Consider the following 4,462-nt stretch of genomic DNA (forward strand, 5'->3'; position numbering starts at 1 on the left):
ATTTTTTGTTATATTTTATATTTAATTGGCCCCCCTCTTATGAAATTTCTGGTTCCGCCACTGTCCACAGGTTTAGCTTTTTTTCACAATCTACACCATAGCATTCCCCGTAATAATCACAAAAGATATTATCAACTAGAAACTTTAACACACTACAGCTTTACAGTGGACAATTACAATTACAATTACAAATGCCTGTGGGAGCAGGCTATGATTCCTGCTCCATGTGTACAAGATACTTAGCCTAAGAAAAAGGATTGTAAAACACCAATTCGATGATTTCTTCTAAGCAAAATATAATGTTGAAGTAGCAAATATTCCTTCATGTGATGATGATACTTTGACCAGCATATAGTTTTTCTTCTTTTGATTGACCAGATCCATCATGCATCATGGTTGGTGAACACACGCAAGCTCTTGGGTCTCACTCTATTGAGGTTTGGCGAGACTACGAGACGGACCATGCAGCAATTTGACAAACCCAAGGAAGCTTAGTTTTCCATCAGTGTGCCTAATCCAGTCATGGAGAACTGCGTGAACAGGAACAGATGGACCAAGTCCTAGCTCCTGCGATTATTTAGATAAAATCCATACATGAGAAGAGAATGATGTTGGATTTTCGTGGAGCAATGAGTGAAATTACATAATCCTCGAATTCCTCTACATTCACGCCATATTAAACTCACCTTAAGGGACAAATTAATATCCGAAATTGTTAGAAATTAGAATAAATGCTCTTTTCGGTTCCTGATTATTTGTCGAAAGACAAAGCACCCTTCCACGATTCGAAAATCTTTAACCGGTCTCAAACCATCTAAGTAACTGGTCTAAGCATCCCATGTTACTTGTCTAAATAACTTAGAGATTTTTGAACTAGAGAGACACTTTGTCCTTCATGGTCAGGAAATGGATAGGACATTTACTCTAGAAATTAATTTCAGAAATTGTTAGATATATCCATTTGTAAGAAAAAGCTCTGAAGATATGTTTGGATAAACTATTATTGCAATAAAATCAATCATACCGAAGCTAGCTCCTCAATGACTATGGCCCTGTTTCCATCCTTTTCAAAAAGCTCATAGGCGCAGCGAGCATGTTGCTCCCACCGGTCGAGCGCTTCAAGTTGATGAACACTAAGAGTCGCTGCACAGAACTCGTCAAAATCCATCCTTCTAAACTGCAATGCATTAAGCTGCCACCCAAAAACCGTTTGTATCAGTAATCAATAAGCCAACATTACAATAAGACGTCATATATAGAGGCATTCTACAGTTAAATCACAGCACTTACCGATCCCAAAAAATCAGGAATGCGAGACTCCTTCATAGCATCGGTTGCATTCTTCATCAAGGCCTGCCAGGTCAAATTTGAGTCTTTAAACAGGATCCTTTTAAAATAGTATATGAAAAGAATTGGAAGAGAAGAAAACCAACCGCTTTGATATTTTCTAAGCTAATGGTGCCATTTTTGTTTGGTTCTAATAGTGAAAACTGCTCTTTCAAATAGTATAGCTCGTCAACAGCTAACGTCTTCGACAGAGCCTGCCGTAGTGTGCAAGAAAATAACACGCTAGTAAGTTGTCACTAAACATGCATCCATAACTTGATCAACAAATAAAGACAAACAAAATTGGAGAAAGAAGCAAACACTCTTCCATCAGTAGACTAACGATGCATCTGATTCAGTTTTTTAGGCTTAAAAACCATCATTCTATAGATTTGTACAAATTTTATACAATAATTGCCATTTACAAGAATCGAATTTCAGCATTTTTGAGAAAAGCTAAATGGAGTATCTTAATAAATCAGTTTTAAACTTTTTCAACTATACAGTAAAAGATCAAGCAGTAAAATCACTCTTTTGGAAATCAGAAACAAACACAGTTCAGCGACACCCATTTGGAAACACTAAACAAAAAAATGATTCATTTTGATAGTTAGATTACTCATTCAACAGTCAACTCACTAATCCCAAGTTCAAACATCCTAAAAAAAAATAGTGCACTTATTAATAAGCTGAAGAATATGAACTCATTGAGAGAACAGTTCCAGTAAAATCTAATCAAAAGATACCAAAAGAAAATTCTAAAGGTGTATCTGAAAGCAAGTACATTCTACATAAATATACGCACCCTTAAAGCTGCTTTTCGTAAAGATGAGGAGCGCATGTATGACTTCATGAGCTTGAACATTAGAATATCGAGGGGTGCTTTCACATCCTTATAATTTTTAATCCATGGATGGCCTGCATCATACACGGCTTAAATAAGAGAATAGAAATATAAGAACTAACAAGACCCTGCAACAATTTACAAGAAACTCACATAATGCTTGTGCTGCAGTCATTCTTTTCCTTGGATCTTTATTCAGTAGTCGCTTTACAAAATCCTTTGCTTCGTCCGAAAGAGAAGGCCAAGGAGGTTCTTCGAAACTTGGATCGGCTTTCAATACAGCACGAAATATCCCTGATTCAGTCCGTGCCCAAAACGGACGGCTGCCACATAATAAAATATACGCGATTACACCAATACTCCAGATGTCAGCCTCAGTACTGTAAGCTCTATGTAGAACTTCAGGAGCCACATAGTATGCACTACCAACAATATCATTAAGCCTTTCATCTGTTAAGTACAACAAGAAGTCACGACATAATTTAAGACCAAGATATCAAACTATCATAAACATGGGGTGAACATAAATTGAGTACAGTAATATTACATAACCAAGTTATTCTGGTAACCAAGTTCAACTAAGTTGGTCCAATAGCTTACTGACACAATAAAATAACTTGTTCACCCAACATTCCTCAATTGCGTAAATATATACCTGGTTTAACGAAATCCGACAACCCAAAGTCTATGGCCTTCAGCTCTGAGTTCTCATCTTTGGATGCAAACAAGAAGTTCTGATCCAAAAATGATCCATCTTTAGAATTCAACACGTGATAAAAGTTATAGAAATAGAAAACAGTGAAAGCTGAAATTTTGCATCGGGTTTTCGGTCAGAACAAAAATTTGAAACTGTAGTTCACCTCAGGTTTAAGATCACGGTGCACAACACCCTGCATATGGCAAAATGCAACAACATTCAGAATTTGCGTGAGGACAGCTTTTGCATCTTCTTCGGTGTATTTCCCTCCTCTGCAAGAAGAAACAGATATCTTATAGGCTGTGACCATGAAACATTAATTCTTTAAAGCAATGCATGAATCCACGTTTTGCCAATCAACAGAAAATAATTAAACAAATACCTTGATAGTATTCTATCCAACAGCTCACCTCCTTCACACAATCTGAGATAAACAAGAATTAAAAAATTTGGATATAGGTTGCTATCAATGAGCCCAATTGTCACGAAAAATAAGAATGGTATTCGGAGCTTACTCCATTACTATATAGACATTATCATGATCTTCATATGCATCATAGAACTGTACTAGATTCTTATGTCCCGTCAAAGCTCTCAATATTTTCACTTCCCTTCTCACATCCTCAATAGCAATTGCAGTTGTCATCTACAATTGAAACATACAAATCAAAATCTATTATTCTATAAAGAAAATAAAGATGATATATATGATGCTCATGAAACAGGTGTGTGTGCTTTATTTTTCACCAAGCATAAACACACCAAAGTCAAAGATGCTAAAGGTGTTTCGATCGATAAATTACTCCCTCCCGTTTCAAAATGCTGGTCTTTTTAGAAATTTTGACATATTAAGAACTGATTACATTATTAGCCATGATTACTGAGTTAATGACTAAACGATAATAACATCAATGTCATTTAGAATCTAATCACTATATAAGTCATTCTCTATCTCTCAACAGAGAGTAAGTCCTGATTTTTTAATTATTTTTCTATCTTCTAATACACTTTTCATACTAACTTAAGTGTTAGAGAAGAATGCATTTCAGAATCGTTCAGTGATATACCTTAAAAGGTTTATCTACACGGAAATATATATATATATATATATATACCGGAATTATAGCTGCATACCCCAAGTGCATCAGATTTACAAACTAAGATGGCACGTTACTCAAATAAAACACGAATCAATGGATCACTTTACAAAGTCTCAATGCCTTGCTGCTGCCAAAAGAGAGAACACAACCCATCTTAGGGTAGTCTACGCTTTTTTTTTTTTGGTTCAAAACGACGTCGTTTTAAAGTTTCGATGAACGGAAAATGCCTCAGAGACTACTATGAGTCCGGGAGTGCAACTTCGAGGATCAATTTGGGTAATTATTAACTTCAGGGATTATTTTGAGGCTCGAGTGCAACTTCAGGGGACTACTCTAAGGCTTAACTCCTCCAATTTCCATGGCTCAATTGTGGAAGTATCAAAGTTAATTTTGATAATCAATGCATGGCAGTAAAATGATAATCATCTAGAAGACCTTGGAATCAAATTTCAAGCCAAATTGGTAGTAAAATAGTAAAGTTTGACTTGAGTAAAA

General features: G+C 35.8%; 1 protein-coding gene across 1 annotated transcript in view; it reads right to left on the minus strand.

The window, feature by feature from the left end:
- Positions 1–357: 357 nt before the first annotated feature.
- LOC107476573 (CDPK-related kinase 5) overlaps positions 358–4,462 on the minus strand; it is an 8,367-nt gene continuing 4,262 nt past the window's right edge. The window contains exons 2-11 of the mRNA XM_016096798.3: positions 3,383–3,513; positions 3,250–3,291; positions 3,031–3,139; positions 2,826–2,904; positions 2,324–2,620; positions 2,132–2,244; positions 1,434–1,541; positions 1,291–1,353; positions 1,025–1,192; positions 358–567 (exon numbers count right to left, since the gene is read on the minus strand). Of these exons, the coding sequence (XP_015952284.1) occupies positions 430–567; positions 1,025–1,192; positions 1,291–1,353; positions 1,434–1,541; positions 2,132–2,244; positions 2,324–2,620; positions 2,826–2,904; positions 3,031–3,139; positions 3,250–3,291; positions 3,383–3,513 (1,248 nt within the window). The 3' untranslated portion in view covers positions 358–429. The remainder of the gene's footprint in view (positions 568–1,024; positions 1,193–1,290; positions 1,354–1,433; positions 1,542–2,131; positions 2,245–2,323; positions 2,621–2,825; positions 2,905–3,030; positions 3,140–3,249; positions 3,292–3,382; positions 3,514–4,462) is intronic.

The sequence above is a fragment of the Arachis duranensis genome, chromosome 1 (genome assembly GCF_000817695.3).
Source record: "Arachis duranensis cultivar V14167 chromosome 1, aradu.V14167.gnm2.J7QH, whole genome shotgun sequence".
Taxonomy (NCBI): Eukaryota; Viridiplantae; Streptophyta; class Magnoliopsida; order Fabales; family Fabaceae; genus Arachis; species Arachis duranensis.